This window comes from Ambystoma mexicanum, chromosome 9, assembly GCF_040938575.1.
Source record: "Ambystoma mexicanum isolate Mex_15411 chromosome 9, UKY_AmexF1_1, whole genome shotgun sequence".
Classification (NCBI taxonomy): Eukaryota; Metazoa; Chordata; class Amphibia; order Caudata; family Ambystomatidae; genus Ambystoma; species Ambystoma mexicanum.
This window is the reverse complement of record NC_090931.1, coordinates 895,777,453-895,796,262: the sequence shown is the minus strand read 5'-3', so window position 1 is coordinate 895,796,262 and position 18,810 is coordinate 895,777,453. Positions and strand designations below refer to the sequence as shown.

Here is an 18,810-nt window from a genome sequence, read left to right as displayed (position 1 = left end):
CTCACTTGAGATGCCCGGTAATACATCAGGAAGTTCGGTGCATCCATTCCCCCTGCCCCCATCGGCGCCGTCATGATTTTCTATGCCACCCGAGGCCTTTTCCCTTGCCAAAAGAAGTTGCTAACCATTTTATTCAGGGTTTTGAAGAATTTTGGGGGAACTGCTAGGGGGAGATCCTGAAATAGAGCACTCTGGGCAATACCATCATTTTTTATAACGTTAATTCAGCCCAGCCAAGCCTTTATCGTTTCCAGTAAATGGAGGGTGGGGGGGTTAGTTAGCTTGATACATGTTGCCTATGGTATTTGTGATCGCGACCCCCAGGTACCGGAGGTTTCCTTTTGCTTTCGCAAATTGCCCTATAAGTGATTGGTCGGGGTGTGGGGGTGAGCTGTCTCCCTGTAAAATGATTAGTTTGGATTTTTGGGTATTCAGCCCTGCTACTTGGAGAGCGGAGCCCCTAGCTGTCAGCGCCACTACTAGATCTTCGGCGAAGGCCATCGCTTTGTGCTCCTCTGCCCCGAACACTATCCCTTTTTTTTTTTTTTTTTTTTTTTGTTTTTTTGTTTTTGTTTTTTTTGTTTGGCGTACTTCGTGTCTGATCCTGGCTAGGAGGGGTTCTAGATATATTGCATATAATATTGGGGACATATTGCATCCCTGTTTGGTGCCCCTCTTTACTGGAATCGCTTGGGAGATGTACCATTAATGGCCAGCCTGATGTGAGGCGATCTATAGTTGGCCCAGATCAGGCGGAGAAAGCCAGGACTAAACCCTATTCCCTCCATGGTGCGGAATAAAAATGACAATTCTACACTATCAAAGGCCTTCTCTGCTTCCAGGGCCAATAGCCCCGCGGTGTAGCCTCCTTGATTTCGTTTTTTCGATCAGGTGGCATAGCCGCCGTACAATGTTGAATGTTTGTCTCCCCCCCGATAAAGCCCCGATTGGTCTGGAGGAATCATCTCAGGGATAATTGTATCCATTCTAGTGGTCAAAACTTTAGGAAAGATCTTGACGTCTAAATTTATCAACGCGATGGGGCGGTATGAGCTACATTGGGATTTGCCCTCATTAGGTTTGGGAAAGCGGACCGCTTTCGCCTCTTCCATGGTGCGTGTGATTTGCCTTGAAGTGGAGAACAAGTTGTAAAGGGATGTCAAAATGGGGACTAGGGCGTCTTGGAACGTTTTATAAAACAATGCTGGGAAGCCATCGGGGCCTGGACCTTTGTTCCAGGGGCAAAGGTCTTATCGCATTCCGAACTTCGTCTTCTGTGATCGCACTCTCCAGGGCGTCTCTCTGGCTTTGTTCTATTCTTTGAAGTGGGCAACATCTTAGGAAGGACTTCTGTTGGTCCCCGTCGGGGACTCTGAGGACTACAGAATCGAGTAAAATTATGTGAAGGCCTGGAGGATTTCCTCTGACACTGTGGTTTTGTTACTCCCCCCCCCTGCAGCCGGATAGGATAAATTGTTCCCACCACCTATCTTTTTCTTTCCTGCCTAGCCATGAGGCTATCGGCTTTATTCGCCTGGACATAATAACGCTGTCTCAGATACAGCAATGATTTTTCTGCTTTCTTGGTCTGCAGAGTACTAAGTTGGCCTTTAAGCTGTCTGTATTCCTTCCTAATGGTCACCCCCTGGTCCGTTTCCATTCTTGTCATCACCTCTGTCAGGTGTCTTTCTAGGTTGGTTTGTAGTTCCTTCTCCTGTTTGGTTCATGGGGCTGACTTTGCTATGAGCTCACCCCGCATGGTCGCCTTAAAGGTGTCCCAGACAACCTGTTCCTGTGGGGCCGGAACGTGTTTCTTTTTTTAAAAAATGTGCTAATGCAAGACCGGATGTCTTCGCTGATCACCCAGTCTCTCAGTAAATGTCGGGAACTGCTGTAGCCCGGAGCCGCCCCTTTCCGATTGTAGTTCCATCAGCAAGGGAGCTTGGTCCGAGAGGGCTATCGGCCCCCGTAACAAGCTCCTGACTTGTCCTAGCAGAGTAATGGATACCCAGATGTAATCGATTCTTGAGAATGTTCTATGGACATGGGAGAAAAATGTGTACCCCTTGGCTCCCCCATGTAGTTCGTGCCAGGTATCAACCAGGGTTAACCCATCTATACTGGTCCGCAGGTTCTGGGACTAGCCCTTTGACGTGGGGGGTGGTCTTGCCTGCACTTCTATCTTCACTGGGGTGCCAGGCCATATTAAAGTCCCCAGTTACAATGAGCTGCCTCATTCTAAATGGTTCTAAGTCCTCCATAGTTCATCCCCCCACCCCCTGCAGAAACCTATCCTGGCCCGAGTTGCGGGCATACACCGATGATATCGTGAGTAGTTTTCCTCCCCATTGAAGTTGGACAAACGGGGATCTCCCTTCTTTGTCTACCTTCGTCCCTTCTATTTTTAGATCAGGTATTTGTCTATCGCTATCAAGACCCCTCCCGTCTTTCCCTTGTCTTTCGCTTGGAGGATATGAGAATGGCCCCTTAGTCTCAATTTACCCTTGTCTTTCTGGCGGATGTGGGTCTCTTGCAGTGTCACTATTACAGGTTTGGCCTCCGCTAAGAGGTTCTCTAATTTCCGTCTCTTGGCTGGAGTATTCAACCCCATAACGTTCCGCCATGGTAGCAGTCTTGTTAAACACCCGGAAAGCAGGGCTGCAGGAAGATCTCTCCCACCTCCCTGTGCGGTCCCCCTATGGACGAGTTCTCCAGCCCCCCCCCCTGAGATGGATGGATCTCATCTCGTAGGTCGCCCTCTTGAGTCTTACTAGTCCCCAGAGCTCCACGGGTGTCAGTCGGTGGGGGCCTTTCTATATGCCCAGGGCTGCCCTCTTTCCGTGGCCTGGCCCTGTTGTCAGGTGCCCCGCTTCCTCCTCAAAATATGGCCAGGCGGTTCTCCCCCCCGGGCTGTTGATGGGGCCATCCTTCGGGGCCTTCCGCGTCCGAGAGCTGGTTAAGTATTGTGCTGCAGGTATCCCCTTAGCCAGGGGGCTGCTGGGCTGGCAAGTCTGGCAGAGAGGGAGAGCGTGCAGAGGCAAGTCCTTACCCCTTGTGTGTCCCGCTGCTAATCTTGTCCCCTACCCCCCCCTTCGCCGGCTGATCGGTGCTGGGACTGGGGGGGTTTGAGCCTCCTAGTGCGGTACACTCCCACTCCTACCTGAGAGTCCTGAACTGTGTTGGGGTGGCTGGGATGGCGGGTCCCGCGCCCCGCTTCTCCTGTGCTGGGTCTGCCACGGCCGGATTGTCCCATATTGGTGCTCTTCCTGAGGTGGGGCAGCCGCAAGGGGTCTTTCCAGCAAGGAATCCCCCGCTCGCATGGGGAGGTCACCTCTGAGGGGGAACCTCCCACGTCGTCCCTAAACGCTGTTGCAATGGGCTGGCTCGCCCCTTGTGGACCGCGTTGCCTGCAGCTGGGTTCTGTCCCTCACTCTGGTGCCTCGGAACGCTTGTTTTGCATGCCTTTCTCCACCTCCGGATTTGAATGGCGTGGGTAGTGCACCCTTTGGGTGGGTTTACCACTTCTTCAGCGCCCTGGTTTGGGGGTCTTAGACACTACTTATTGCTCCTTGTTGTGGGACCGACTGGAGGAGCGGGCTCCTTATGGTGGTGGAATCACAGCGGCCATCTTGGAATCTCATCTTGCATATTAATGGTTTTAGGGGCTGCATGTGTACGTTTGTGTGTTCTTCATGCAAATATTCTTTGTGTCTGTGCTCTTCATGTCTATATATACTTGTGTCTGCTACGTGTACTTCGTGTGTGTGTATAGTCCTCTTCATAGTGACAACTTCATGGTCCTGGTTGGTTTCGTCTTTCACCTCTAGACTCCTGTGGTGGTGGGGCTGTCTCAACTGGTATCGGTTCTCACCTGGATAATACTGGTGAGGGGGTAGGGATGGAAAGTGGTACTTGTACATTAATCTGAGAAGGGCAGGTGGGTATTGCCTGCACATTAATCTGCCCCATGTACTTCCATTTGAATGTTCTATTGTTTTTTTACTGGGAAACAGTCTGTTCTGTCTCCTTTGATGTCCTTTGGATTTAGCATGGCCAGGACACTGAGGATTATTTGGGCAACACTGCTAATCCAGTATATTTATTTCTTTCCTTTTTAACAAATACCATTTTATTTGGAACGTCCATAATTTATTTTACATCTTGTTGCATTGTTTATCATACTCCCACACTCTGAAGAGGAGCCGTAAGAACTGGCCACTTACTATCACGGAAGGAATTAAATATTGCTTTGGTGAACAAACATCTACGACTATCCTAAATCTGGCATTACTCCTGGATTTAGGGCATTGACTTTGAAATCCTTCCCAGGTCCATTGTAAAAGATTTTAGAGTTGACAATGTTTGGCACTGTGTCCATCTCCTATGCTTCAACATGTTAATATACCACTCTCACTGAACGTGACCCTTTGTTCTTACTTTGTTATAACATTCTCGATGTCATGTAAATGTTCATATTGGAGGTTTTTTAGAGTCACTTGAAGTTAAATTGGGATGTCTGCTAATTGTGAATTACAAGTTTTTTTGCTAAGATTTCCACCCACCAAGTAAATATAGCATTGACTTAAGGTTACTCTGCTCTGTTTTCGTTTCTGCAGGCCCAGCTTCATACCAGCTGCCAGCGCAACCTTCAATATGGCTTTTGGGCTTACATACTGGGCGAGAGATGTTCTAATAAGTTCAACAAGCTCAGCAAAATAATTACTGTGGATGGCAATTTATATTCTGGCAAGCAACAGCTGGGACAAAAGCTTGCTGGAAGCCTAGGTTTGCATGCTCTTCTTTTTTTTCTTCTTTGTGCAGGCACTAAGTTCTATTACCTACGTGTTGCCCTGTCCTTTAACCTAACACTGACCATTAAGATGGACCTGCACCTGTAGTTGGAAGGGCACCCACTGCCAAGCTTAAATCATCTAGTGCCCTCTTTCTAGGCAACTGTTGATGGGTAGGTGTAGGGCTGCTCGACCTACCTGTTCGTTTAATGTTCATATGCATGTTGAAAAGATGTTCTGAGATATGGACCAGGAACAGGTTGCTTTCTGCAGTTTTTCCCTTAATGCTTCTTTACCACTTTCTTTTGTTTGATAAACGGGGTGATTGACAGCTGGACGGTTTGGTTTTGGGTAAAATTCTGGATCAGACTTTTAGTATGTTCTGCCATGTGCTTCGAACAATTCGGGGGTAAAAATCAAATTGCGTGTTACTAGACGGACATTTTCACTTGTTCCCTCCATTCTCCACATACACACACATCCCAATCAAGAGTCCATTATCATTGGTCAGTGGATCATGCAAATTATGAGGCCTGCATGATCAATCCCATTTCTTGATTGCCTAAGATTCTGCCCAACTAGGTTCTGATGTAATATTTCCTGAGAAGGGCACTTAAGGTGGTAATCTACAATTGAAGAGTGCTTTCATGAAATCAGTCCTTTGGCAGTAGAGGGTCTGACGCTGATGACTTGGGGAAGATGCTATTCTTTCTGTGTAGGGGAGTGATTAGGATGCTTTCTTCTTACAGTGCTGTGAAACATGGAGGCTTCCGAGTGTGGGGAGTTTATGGGATGATTTAGGCTTTCCTCTCACCCACCTTACTGTCTTGAATTTCCTTTTCTTTGTTTTAGGTCTGCATTACTTGCCAAATGCAGATGTTCACTACCTGGACAAAATCACTGGAGATGGCAAGAATCTTGACCCAAAGTTCAATGGATGCTGCACCCTGGAGCAATTCTATGAGGACCCCAAGTGCCCAGATGGGAACTCATACCGCTTACAGTTCTGGATGTATGTTGTCCGTATGTTACAGTACTCTGATGCCCTGGAACATTTGCTCCGTACAGGTACGTTCAGATGTTGCGCTATAGCTTTATATCTAATTCATTTAGGTTTTGCGGGTGGGGCAGTTGCCTGTGAGGAATGGCAAGGGTGTAATCCCAGCATGTCATAGCTTGGTGCCTCAAGACTTTATAAGTGTGCCCTGGTGCATGCTTTAGACAGTGTTTCAGTTTTTCAAAGGGAAGATGCTAGTTTCTTTCATAAGGAGATGGGTGCCAACATACTCTATTCCGGAAATGTATCCTGAGACCACTTAGTTCAGGTTAAGGTAATGTCTTGATCTTTGTACTCCAACAACAGGATTTTACACCCATGCCATTTCATTCTGCCACCCACATGTCTGAGATCACTGGTTTTGCCTTGCTGCCCAGGTTGCAGTTGCTCCCTCCCTTGCAGTTAGTAGTTGATGTTTAACAGTGGTAGTCCTGTACCTTTCGCTGCTGCATGCCCCCCCCCTACACACACACCCAACTTTGAACACTGGTGTGTAGAAACCAGGCATCCAGCATTAATCCAAGCCTCATAAATGAGTGGGTGAGGTTTCCTTTGGGGATGAGACTCCAGTGCACTGGCATCTCCAGAATCTTTGGTTGATTAACTGCTTAGCCACATTTCCAGAGACACAAACTTTACTTTGCCACTGGCACTCTGCTTCACTGAATTGTGAACTTACAATGGGCCCCTTTATGGGTTTTATTAATAAAGGTCTTACTAATGTATAGGGACCTATGAATGAACTAATTATCTTTTGACTGTATAATGCTTTTTGTGAACATTTGTGGAATTTACTTCTGAAATAAAGACTTTACTATGCCACTGGCTCCGTTTCACACTGTTTTGGGGCTGTTGGCCAGTTGCAGCACTCGGTGCTCGGCATCATCACCTGCCCCAGTCGCAGCGATCCTGCTTGGGTGTTATGCATTATAAAAGACTTCCAATGTATAATAACATAATATTCTCCCTAGCTACCTGTGTTCATTTCTTATACTGGGATTGGATGGAGGTTGGCTGAAAGACACGTAAATGGCTACGAGTGTGGTGCATGTTTGTTGGATGCAGATAAACCTTCTATGATAATATTCATCACACTGGAGATGCTTCAAAGTGTTGTTGACATGAGCCCACATTCCCTGCTGCTTTCTGCCAACCCAAACAGAACTCTGCAAAAGCATGATGCCAGTTTCCACAGTCCCTCCTTGCATCTTAGCCACGCACCATGTTGTCATTCTGTACAGAAAATGCTAATCTGCCAAACTCGACATAATGGAGATTCTCTCCACCGCGAATCCTATTACCTGCGGTCAATGCTGACTGCTATTCAGCACAACGCTCTTTCGCATGAAGTAATATGTTGTCTGTGTTGGGAGTCTGAGTGCATCTAGTTTGCACCAAAGCCCAGATTTTTTAGGGTTTTCATTGGTGATCCGCTCTTTGCTTGCATATGCTCTTCAAGTTGTGCTGTGAAAGGCTTTTGTCTTTTTGATTTCTAGTTTAGGTTTATCCCTTTTGATAACACATTGTTTCTTTACCCTGCAGGACAAGGCGTGGTGATGGACCGTTCCCCCTTCAGCGACTTTGTCTTCCTTGAAGCCATGTTTAAGAATGGGTACATCCGGAAGGAGTGTGAGTCCCGAAGTCCTCCCTTCCCATCAATAGCTAGTACCTGGGTAGTAGTGGGCGTAGATGATGCTGATCTTTTAATATCCTGAACCAGAGTAGGTTTTCTCCCTCGCATCTCAGATAAAACATGAAATTGGTGTGACTGAGCAGATGAGGATGGCCGTCGGAACATCAGATCAATGGGCCCTAGACGAGGGTGTTCTGAAGAGAAGCCTTTTGCACTCTAAATATTGTTGCATGATGGTGAAGAGGGGAAGCCAAGAATGGAACAATCTACTACGAATGTTGGTTCAATGTGACATGAAAGGCGTATGAGACACCAGATAAATTGGGCATGCCAGAGGTAAAATAGTTGATGCAATGTTGATAATCATACATAGAGCATAGCCGAGCATAGCCTAAGAGTGGTTTTCCAAAGCAGATTCATTTTTACAGCTCATGATGACCGCTGAAGGAGAGCAGGCCCAGGCAGTGCGGTGCCATCGGAGAATAAATGTGCCTCCCGTTAGATGATTCAATATAACTTCCTTAGTTTTCTTCTGTAAAAGGTGTAAGAAGGTGTCGACTTGATCTCTGGTATATAGCTCCAAGCCTCTTCTTTGTTTCACCGTCTTGTGGATCTAACACCCAACCACTGTTTGCAATCTCTTGCCTGCAAGTATTTCCTTTCTTCCACTTGCTTAGGGTTATAGGTTTATCTGTGATGGTCTCACCCTCCATTTGTGTGTCACCCTCTGGCCAGTCAATGGTATCAAACTAAGAACATATATTCTCAACCTCTGGCATTGTTGGCTTCCTAGGCTTGTGCTTGTCAAATTGATTGATTTATTTATTTATATAGGCCTTTATAGGCGCAGTAGCCAAATTCTTTCACACTTTAGAATGTTTGATCTTGTCTGCCAGTTGGAGTCGATTTTCTTGATGCGTTTCCAAGATCTGGGCAACCCATCCTGTAGCTGCTGACAGCTGTGATCAGGTGTGGTCAGAGTTTCACTAAAGGAATGTTTCCCACTCCTCAGCTCATGCTGCTTTGTGCCGCCTTCTAGCTCATGGCCCTTCTATCCTTGCTCTCTGATCCTGAATGCACAGTCCTGGGCCCTTTTTATTCCCTAGATGTGATTCAACGGATCATGTAATCAAGATTTTGATTACTTCCTAATCTTCCATTCATCCTAGTACGAGATTGGTTATTTGCCCAGTGTTCTTGTTCCGTCTCAGGTATTCTCTCCTTCACTAAGAGATAGCAGTTGTGACATCTGTCCCAGTTGATCACTGGCTCTTGTTTGTATAGATGTCGCTTGTGGCCTTATAGCTATGCTTGGCTGAGCCATCTTTCCCTGCTGGCTCCAGGCCAAAATGTATCTCATCGGGGCTAGCATGAGTTTTCTTATATTCCTTAGGAGTTCAGTGGAAAAATCGCTGTGCCTGGAAACTAGTACATTGATTCCCACGGCAGCACCAGGTTTGCATAAAGGTTGATTTATGTGTCTCAACTCGCAAGGGGAGGGGTGGGGGTGGGGTGGGGGGTTGTGGGGGGGATGGCTGTCCTGGCCTTGGTAAAATTATTGCCTCTCCTCACTGGCTGATGGTAATTGCAGAGGACGGTGTTAGGCAGTATCTACTCCTGAATACAGATGGCAGAGGGATTGGGTAGGATGAGGAGTTCTGATGGAATCCCTCATTTACATGTCCAGTTAGAAGATTGTATAGCAGGTGGGCATTCCTTGTCCCCACAGCCCCTCGCAGCCCAAAGAGCGATGACTCTAATTTGACATTATCACGCTCTGCATAACACTCACACGCCCCTCTTGCAGTTGTTCCTTTGTGTTTGATTCAGATATGCAAATCTAATTCCAAAGCTTCAGCTAATAACTGCTTTTAGTGTGTGTGTGTGCAGTACACTGACTATGTTTATGTACTATACTGTAAATGTACTTCTACTAGAGAGCTTATTTTCTGTTTGAGTAATTCTTTGCTGACGGTACAGTACTTTGATGTTTGTTTCGGCTGACATGTAGTTCTCGGCAATAAGAAATCCTGAATCTGGGTGGTAAACCTCCCCCACCAAGCTACAAACTATGATGTCTATAAAAGAAAATGGATGTCAGTGCTCTGCTCTCTCCACAGTATGGAACTAGACCTAAACGGCACTACCCATGCACGAGGTTTGGCCTTACCCACTGAAACAAAGTGCCCTCCTTAGTCTTCAAGTAAGTTCCTTTAAGCTTTATTGGCATCTTCTTAAGTTACATTAGCTTAACTTATCAGGAGCTATTACATAGGACACAGAACAGACTCTGGCACCCATCACCCAGGCAGGGGCTCTCCAATTGCCTGGGCTTGGAACCCTCACCACAAACGCTCTCATATCCACACATGACATTCCACATTACATCACTAGCTTCTACATACACTTACAAGCACATCACAACACGGCTCCTTTTCTAACAGACACCACATACAAACAAGGCACACAACACATCTCCCTTTCTACCTAAGAACACGCACACACACAGCAAGCACATCACAACACATATCACCATGAAGCACCCTGTTAAAGAGAGGGGCAACTCTGTAAGAACAACTGTGGATGGCATGACACCCCCCACCCTTCTTAATAACCTTGGTGGGACTTACAGTCCCAGCCCTTGACCTTAACACTGTCGGGAGGCATGACCGCCACCCCCGCTCCCTCTGGCGGAAAGCATGACCTCCCCGTCTGCCTCTATGGGAACTACCAATCTCCACCTCTTATCTCTGGTGGGAGGCACAACCTCACCTTAACGTTGGCAGAATTCACGACCTCCCTGTCTACCCCCCCCTGTGCGAACTGCCAATCCCACGATTTCCACTGGCGGAAGGCGTGAGCCCCCCCTTATTTGACAAACATGTGTGGAACTCACTATTCCCAACGTCTTACAACTGCCGAAAAGGTTAACACTAGCACTAACATCAATACTGCCCTCTCTAGTGCCATACCTACCATAACGCTCCTAGTATTACCTCTTTGCACTCAACATGCGAAACGGAGCACTAAATTGCAGACCCACCTCGTTAACAAAAACCAATAATTCGCATCAGTGATTTAATCCTTTACCCAACTGTGCCTACCTCGTGACACCGCTGAACGGTTATCAGGCCGTACGATCTCGCGCACAAGAGGAACGACCACAGAAATTGGCGAAAGCAACAAGGATAGAAGCCTTACTTAAAATTGGGACAACTAAAGGGGAAAACGTTCCTTTAAGCGAATTCAAGACACACATAGAAGTTTGGGTCAGATAGAAAAAAACTGGAAACAAATATTTCTTTTGTAAAGATATCAAATGTGTTAAAGGATTGAAGAATATGATACACGAGTCAGAAAAATTGATTTGTTATTCCCTCCTGAAGATCTGTCTGGAAACCTAAGACAGTGAAACACGTGTAGAGGGCATTGATTTGAGGACATTGATTCATCATTTTGATAATACAGATTTATACACCATCAAAATTGGATCATACCTTTTCATTTTATATTTTTTTCAACTAAAAAGTTTGCTGAGGGCGCAAGACATTTGGTTTCTGTCTTTTTTCTAAAAAGACAAATTGTTGCTTTAAGTTTATAGTCTGATCAGCTTCAGACCAAAAGAAAACCAAGAGTGTTGCCCAGCGACCAAGCTTGCACAAATTAATATCATTAACTATTGGTTAGATAAGGCTTGCCAAGGAATTGTATAAAAGCTGAAAACAAGGGACCAATTGGACCCTAACCTCATACTCGTGACACCGCTTAATGTCAAAGCATAATCACATTGGGGGGAAAAAACTCCCCATGCTCCTCGAGCACACTTGCAGTCCCTAAAACGGTTGTCCATAGAGTCGATCAGCGACTGGTCCTCTCTGACCATACATCTCTATGCAGACATTTTCAAACACGTTTTGGCGACTCCCATAGTACGCGGAACTCCTCCGACATCAGGCTGTGCTCCATAAACTAGCCGATATCCACGCTATCCCTCATAAACTTGTTGAAGTCCTGCTTCCTGCTCACGTTGGCACAGGGTGCCTGCCTCGAAGTTTCTTCTTCTTCCTCCTCATTACACTACGCAATTTCGGCAAATCTGATGGCACTGGCTGACAAACTCAACCATGGCCAGCATTCCACCTTATCGCCAACTCCCGAGACGCTCGCACTGATGTCAACATTGCAGCACTGGACGCGGGCCGTACAGAGCTCTGCCGCTCCAACTGTCAACTCTGCCTGGGGTACTGTCTTCTCTGTGACACTGGGCTACGTCAGGCCATACAGGGTTGAGCCTTCCTCACAACTTTCTCATCCCCCGTGGCTGGCCGAGACAGAATTCAGCACTTAACACCATCAGATCGGCTCAGCACCAGACGCCATCCATTCACTATGTAACTGTCCAATTCGTCATGCAGTCACACTTTCCTTTTATTTGTGCAGAGACTGTGCATGCCACCAAAACCTGGCTCTCTGATTTTTGGTGCTATTCTACCAACTGTTTGCACTGTAATCATCATGCACCAGTCCAAACCCCTGCTTACAGTTCCCCTTTTAACTACTGAGGTACATCCTTGCAGGGCACAACCTCTTTAAATTGGGACCATATCTTGCCTTCTCTGCTTCCTCTGGACGGGGGCAGAGTCCCTTCCCCTCTGGGGGTTCCCCTTCTGGTGCACATCTGAAGACTGGCCCCCTCACATCTTCACTACTACGGGGCCAAGGTCCTTCCCCTTATTGCCCTGGGTGATGGGACGTACATGTTTGGGGGCAGTGTGTGAAACAAAGTGACCTCCTTCGTCTTCAAGTAAGTTCCTTTAAGCTTTAGGGGCATCTTCTTTAGTTACGTTAGCTTAACTTATCAGGAACTGTCACATTGGACATATAGAACAGACACTGGCACCCATCGCCCAGGCAGGGGCTCTCCAACTGCCTGGGTTTGGAACCCTCACCACGAACACGCTCTCTCATCCACACCATGACATTCCACTTTACATCACTAGCTTCTGCATACACTTACAAACACATCTCCCTTTCTACCAAAGACACCACATATACACACAAGGCACATCACAACAACCACCAAATGTCATCTATTGATCTATCTCTAGGGTGGCACATGCTTTTTGATGTATTGTATGATCCATGACTATGCCCCCCTCCCTAAAATCTAGCTAATGGAATAGAGCTCCCACTACCCTTAATCTGCCTCCCAGCTGCTCTTTATTGGGGTGGGGGTTTCAACCCCTCATAAACCCCTTCCTTCCTGCTCCACATACCACATCCGCCTTTCCCTAACCACTCCACAATCCCCCATTCGCACCCTTGCCCTGCTGCTGTTTTAGACCATGGGAGCCCACCCAACCTGCCACATGCCTCCTAATCAGACTCTCCCACTTCACCCCCCACCCTCCATGCACCCCTCATCCACTCCTTATATCGTCTACTCTTCTCCTGGTTCCTCTTCGTTCTTGTGCACACGGGCGAACACAAGTCATGTGTTCACTGCGCATAGGATTCGTCAAGCTGTTTTTGCGGTCCCTCCTGTATGGCGAGGGAATATCCAGCGAATCTGTATTCACCGAATATGAATAAATCCTCATTGTGATTTGTTTTAAAACTATGCATGCTTATACAAGTTATATTGGTAGTGTAGAGGAACAGGCTGGGACTCGCCACCTTGGCACTTCCTTTAGTTTTTTGGAAATATTTTCTTTTTGCTGATTTTTCTCCATAGACAAAACAACCCCCTGGCCAACTTTTTTATTTTTTTATTTCCTGATCTGACTTTTGGGGGTAAATAAAAACGTTTTACTGTACTTACCTTGCTAAGATCATCGGTTTTGATGACACTGATCAGTCGCTATATCCATCAGTCCAGAGGGACTCTGTCCTCCAATCCGAATTCCCTGTTTGTTTTTCATTGCACGGATCACCTAATGTGAAGTGCAGTGGGGATACTTTGTTGCTTTCTTTGCTTTTGTATCTTTATGGTTACTGTGCTAGGTCAGAAGGAGGGGACAGACCAGTTATTGCCATTCTTGCAGATGTTTTTTTTGAAAATATAGTAAAAAGGCCTCACTATTCCTTATCTGTGGATTTCCTTGCCTAACTGAACACTGACTAGGGTGCTCGTCTTTTGTGAAGTCCAAAGCAAACAGACTGTCCTCCGTCCAAAACTAAGCTGCACTAACCGTACCACTAAGACAAAATAACTAAAACCCAGGAGAATGACTCCCTTCTCCTGGATAGGCTTCCCCTGCCTTAATATACAATTCTTACATAGCCACAATCTTCTGTATTAGCTTGTTCCTTTAGGGGATTTTTAAGTCTTTGGTTTCCCTTTCTCAAACTTCTCCTCCTCAACGTTCTTGGCCTTTGAGTTTCCCTTATTATACTTTTCTCAAGTGTCTTTCTCTGATATGTTTGGGGAAATGGAATCTCTCTCTTGACGTTGTTCCTCTTCTCCCTATTGCTATGGTTCTTTAGCTCCTCAAGCGTAAAATATCCAATTTTCTCCTTTTCTGGTTTACTGGCTTTCTCTTTGGGGCAAGAATAGTAGGCCCAATAGTTTATTCTCTTGGCCTCTTTAGGTATTACTGAGTTGAGTGTGAGGAGTTCCATAATGATTCTCAATCTATTGGTTCTCTCTCGGATCTCTGGGACGAGTAGGAGCAGTCCCGTAACAGTCTCACTTTCTGTGCTCTGTCTCATTACTGGGACGAGTAGGAGTTCCGTGATGGGGTTTCACTCTCTGTTCTGTCTTCTATCACTAGGACGAGTAGGATATTGGTACTCATTATAACAGTGTTCCGTCTCGGGTCTCCCACCATCCCCGTTTCATTTTTTCCTACAGATCGGCGTCGCTGGTCCTGCATGCAGGATAGGAAGCTCCTGTATGGCCAGGACGGCTTCTGCTTTCCTACCGACTCTCTGCTTCTTGTCTGCAGCTTCGTGGGGCCAGTGGTCTCTGCGTCATTGCCAGACTGCACAGTCCACCTCTCGCGGGTCACGCCACCACTCACAACTGTCTCTCTCTCTTGGGTTGTCTTCCCCAGCTCTCCACTGCCCTCAGGTCCCTTGGTGCTTTTAATGCTCAGCAGCTGGTTGTGTCCTCCTTGAGGAGCATCTCCCGGTCTCGGTCAGCTTCCATGACCGTGCTGATTTAAAACTCTGACGGTGGTCTTTCAATTTTTATTATACATTGCTGCGTCCTCCCCAGCGGACAATTATAGTCCTTTTTCTCTTCCAGTTGAGCGCTCTCCATTACTCGCTCATTCCTTCTCATCACAGTATTGTTGGATTTTAACCAATGAATGATTGGTATTTCTCGCTCGCTCTTCTTCACAGTAGTTTTACCAGCTATTTCTTAAGGTTGGATCTCATGGCACAATAGCAAACAGTGGTTTGGTCTGCTCGATCTTTTTGAAGCCCTGATGGTACTGTTGGTCCAAGAGTGAGGGATTTTGGAAGTTCCTCTGCCGAACGAGTCCTTGTCCCCAAGTGGGAGCCTCTCCTGGTGAGCTTATGCAACCCCTAGGGCGGGTATTTCCTAGTGGGATCACCTCCCTAATCTCACAAGGAAAGGCTCCCCCTTGGGAGAAGTGACTGAATCCCACGATTCGTCACATTACTTGCATATGCTCAGGACGGGCTGGTGACGGCGGATATTTTTCTATCGTTTTTAAACCTTTCTTTTATTTTTGTTACGTTCTCATTTGCACTTTTATGCTGTAAAATGCAAGAGTGCCATATATTCTTAAATGGCCATGCTAGTAGATTTCTCCTTCTCCTTTTGGCGATCTTGTCTTTTGTCTTAATTCCTCCTTTTTCAGGGCTGGATTTGCCATGTATGTTGAGCTCTTTCTTGGACAAAGCCTCTGCTTATTTCAGTTCTATTTTGGAGATCCTTTTCCTTCCTTGTGTAAGTTGGATTTTTGTTCTTTCATGGAACTTGTGAATGGTTTTGGGGTACTGTTAAGGTTGGTGTAGGATTCCAGAGGTAGAGTGAATCATGGTTTGGTAGTAGCGGTTAGGATTCTCTAGTTGGTCTTTAGCAAGCTAATCAACAACTGCAGGAGTCACGAGGGAAGAAAGACCTATAAGCAATCCATTTAACAGGTTAATGAACCTTTACTAACAAACAACAAAATTAATTTGGCCAAAAACCTGTTTTGGGGGGAGATTTTTTCTCTCAAGTCAGTCAAGGCAGATGAATCAGTCTGAATTCTGTAACATCGAAAATACATATTTTATTATTACCACATTGCATTAAAAAGATTTCTTTATACAGTTCAGTTGCTAGAACAGTGCAGGGCAGACAGTTTACTGATGGAAATCCACTAATATAAGTAAACTGTCCAGTGCTGTGCAAACAAAATCAATGATGTAAAACTCACATCAAGCACAGCATTCATGCTCCTACTATTCCAGTCATACCAGTTTATGAAACATCACACATCCCGACATGTTTTGTTCCTTTGTCCACTATTCTAAGTAGTATCAGGAATTCATCAGGGGCTACCTGTCTGAACAAGCTGCACTGTTCTAAGAATCTACAGCAAACAAATATCAGTTAACTTTTTTTTACTAAAGAAGATACTCTTGTTTTCTTGACTTTTAGTCCAACAGTATCATCTTCTCTTGACCAGAATATCGAACCTTCCCCTAAAACAGTAAATATTGGTGTAAGATTACCATATATCAGCGAGTTTGTCTCACTGCACCAACCAACTCTCTGGAAAGCGAGTTTGTTAGTTACACCACTTCAATCTAAAAGAATCACAGGGCTCTAAGGCTAAATTAGGAACTAGACAGGGTTGCTCACTTGGTGGAACCTAGACACAAGCTCCTACAGTTATACCCTAAATGTTGCAGGACTAGATCCACGGGTCTACTTTAAGCTGAAGTCTTTTCAAAAATTCGGGGCTTACCAAACGGGGCACGTGTTTCTCCCTAGAGATCGGTTGAAGACTGCAACAAAACTGTTAAGGTCGGAGGGGCAGCTGACGCCCTAGTAGGGATTGCCGGGTCTTCTTAAAAAAACTGCCGTCAAGTTCTAGACGGTTGGAAACAGACAACAGTCTATCTTAGTCGACACTCCTCGACCTACAGTTATGTGCATGGATTTGTAACTATTGATTTCTTTTATACTGTGGGCGTGAGCTTACCAAAAAATGTTTAGATGGTCCTGTGCTCTCCTGTTTCGAAGGAGCGCATCAAACCGGCTCAAGCAAAGGTACACAACGGCTGTTTCTCATTGCCTCGGTGGTCCTGTCCTTTTCAAGGAAGTAGTTATCTGCAATGTGCAATTTAAGCATACAGACCACCCGTGAGAATATATTTCCTATTGCTCGTTAACTGTTGAGATCAAAAATGTATAACTGCTTTTTCAATTGAACTCCCAATTGTACAATTAATCTCAGATTACCTGCGTCAAGTCAACAGGGTGCTTCAAAACATTTGAGAAAGGAAGAAAGCTCTGACTTAATGGGCTCACATCAGCATCCACCCCCACATATTGGCGGGCATATGCTGTCGAAACATATTAGAAGTGCTAGATTGCACTACTCCCACAAGTCTGTCTCGGCACCTAAGTGACAAAGACGGCAACGAAAAGCTACATGAGCTCAACAAGATAATGGGCATAAATCGACGTTCTACATCATCGATTTCCTTACCGGTTGGTCGCTTCATGCCACTTGCTGTGCACTGCGTCTCATATCGTCAACTGTGCAAGGTACTCCTGTGGTCTCGCATTTGCTGTTTCAAACATTCGCTGGGTTGTGAGTCCCTTTTCTAATTGCAAGCAAGATGACACGCATACTGTGTTCGCCTCCTATCACTTCAGTCCTCTTTTACTTTGCATGTACTGCGCCATCCGCTCTCCCCTGTGCTTGTAATCGTGATAACCACAGCACGTCTACAAAATAAAATATAAGACATTGCATGTGTATAGTTATGCCAGCAGTATTTTACTGCAACTTGGAAATGAAAGCAGAAACCGAGGATGATTCAATGTGCACACCAAAGAATCATTGGAAATAAGATTTTGGTTTAGTTCAGTAAGCATCATTTTGACTTCTGTTGGCGCTCTGTCGGATGACCATTCTATGTCAGCACGAAATTTACAAAGGTCATACCATCCAGTCTATCTTATCATTGAGACCTTTGTGAGCACTTTTCTTTAGAAAAAATGAGTGCTGTTCTTTCTTCAGAAGCAAACTTTTATCTTGATTGCTGTCCATGCTTGGTCTTAATTTCTACAGGATTTACCATTTCATGTCCTCTGATAAATGTATTGCTTCAATCCAGTGGTCCACCATTGGTGCATTAGCTATCTGATTATTATTTTTTTTCCAGCCAGCGCCTATGTTCTGCTATCCTCAATTTAATTTCCTTTGTTTTACCAATGTACATTTTTCTACATGGACACCAAATGATGTATATTACCATAGTTGAGTTGCAATTTGTAAATGGGATTTGCTTCCATGGTGATGCCAGTCCAATGTCAATTTCGGTGCTTTTAGTGGTGTAACGGCAACACATGCTGTTTCCACAGGGATGATGGCCAATGATCTCTGACAAGCCCAATTTTTCAGGTGATGTCCTTTGTTTTATAGGTCTCAAACTAATGTTGTTCTGTGTCAGATCTTTAAGATTTTTGCTTCTTTTAAAAGCTATTATTGGTCTCGGAACGGGCTGTGTGTTCCAAAATATTCAAATTTGTCAGAATTATCTTTTTAATTGCATTAGAGATGTGACAATATGTGGTCTTTAGTAGCAAACTGGTTTGTTAGTTATGAAACACAATGCCCTGCAGCTGGTGGGGGCATGGTTTGTCATGACAATCCTTCATTTTTTTTTTCGTTTTCTTCTCTTCCAGGTTGTATAATTGCAGTGTGCATTGCCTTACAACAAATGGTGTACATTGTGCTAGTGACAGCTCTCTGCTATTGTGTTTTCCAAAAGGCCCATCCCAGCTGTTCTTGGCCTTTTCAACATAATTGTCAGAACCGGACATTGATGCAAGTGACTTATCTTTTTGGTATACCAGCAGCTCTTTTCTCTTGTGTTTGAAACTCTTCACAGCTGCACAGTGTATGCATACCTTTAGTGCACTACTTTGTCTTGTTTAAACTTTCAGTTTTGCGTTGATGAACCAACTAAAACGCCCTTATTTTATTTTACATTGTGATAATTTTCATCAAAGTTACAACTTTGATTTGGGCCCTACGTTGGCAAGCAATCCTCTGTGAAATTATGTAATTGTTAGTGTATGTCATTCATCGAGAAATATTCTATTCTTTGGAAAAGAAGGATTTGGTCAGATA

General features: G+C 45.3%; 1 protein-coding gene across 1 annotated transcript in view; it reads left to right on the top strand.

Moving 5' to 3' along the window:
• The window catches only part of NDUFA10 (NADH:ubiquinone oxidoreductase subunit A10), a 468,753-nt gene that overhangs the window by 28,468 nt on the left and 421,475 nt on the right, over positions 1 to 18,810 (top strand). Inside the window, exons 2-4 of the mRNA XM_069616024.1 lie at positions 4,617 to 4,785; positions 5,643 to 5,858; positions 7,390 to 7,476. Coding sequence (XP_069472125.1) covers positions 4,617 to 4,785; positions 5,643 to 5,858; positions 7,390 to 7,476 — 472 coding nt within the window. The remainder of the gene's footprint in view (positions 1 to 4,616; positions 4,786 to 5,642; positions 5,859 to 7,389; positions 7,477 to 18,810) is intronic.